This window comes from Haliaeetus leucocephalus, unplaced genomic scaffold, assembly GCF_000737465.1.
Source record: "Haliaeetus leucocephalus isolate CR32 unplaced genomic scaffold, Haliaeetus_leucocephalus-4.0 Scaffold160, whole genome shotgun sequence".
Classification (NCBI taxonomy): domain Eukaryota; kingdom Metazoa; phylum Chordata; class Aves; order Accipitriformes; family Accipitridae; genus Haliaeetus; species Haliaeetus leucocephalus.
The window spans coordinates 395,506-396,157 of NW_010972596.1; the positions used below are offsets into that span (position 1 = coordinate 395,506).

Genomic DNA, 652 nt, shown 5'->3' on the forward strand with positions numbered 1-652 from the left:
GGGCCCCCACCCCCCCCGGACCCCCCCCCCCCCCCCCCCCCGGCCCGGCAGCCCCAGCAGCCCCACTTACTGGGCGATCACGTCTCTCCCCTTGATGATCTGCTTGATGGCTCGCTGCTGGATGGCCGAGGGCTTCTCGAAACCTGCGGATGCGGCCGGTACCGTTACCGTTACCGTTGTTCCCGTCAGGGGCGGCGGGGCAGCCCCAGAAACGCGCAGGCGCGCCGCCCCACATCCGGGCACCGCCACCGACGACGACTCGTCGCCGTTCCCGTTCCCGTCCCGTCTCCCCTCCCCTCTCCTCTCCCCCTCGCCGCCGCCCACCGTAGGCGTAGATGCCGCGCAGCAGGTCCTCCCGCAGGCCCATGGTGTCGAAGGTGGGCGTCACGTCCACCTCCTCGCTCGTCTCGAACTCCACCTTCGTCATGTCCTCCTCCTTCATCAGCCGCTTCCGCGCCGAGCCGGCCGTCCCGCCGGATCCCGCCGACCCCGACATGGCTGAGGCCTTCCCTCTCCGGCCGCCGATGGCTCCGCCGCGCACCCAGAGACCGCCGCGCCACCTGTGCGCATGCGCGGGGGGCGTGGGCGGGAAGGCGGAGGCGGCGTGCGCATGCGCGGGGGGTGCGCATGCGCGGGAGGGGGACGGCGGGCG

General features: G+C 73.9%; 1 protein-coding gene across 1 annotated transcript in view; it reads right to left on the reverse strand.

Annotated features, from left to right (window-relative positions):
- Positions 1-571, reverse strand: part of EIF4A3 (eukaryotic translation initiation factor 4A3) — a 7,779-nt gene extending 7,208 nt beyond the window's left edge. The window contains exons 1-2 of the mRNA XM_010562449.1: positions 325-571; positions 71-143 (exon numbers count right to left, since the gene is read on the reverse strand). Of these exons, the coding sequence (XP_010560751.1) occupies positions 71-143; positions 325-496 (245 nt within the window). The 5' untranslated portion in view covers positions 497-571. The remainder of the gene's footprint in view (positions 1-70; positions 144-324) is intronic.
- Between the last annotated feature and the right edge of the window lie 81 nt (positions 572-652).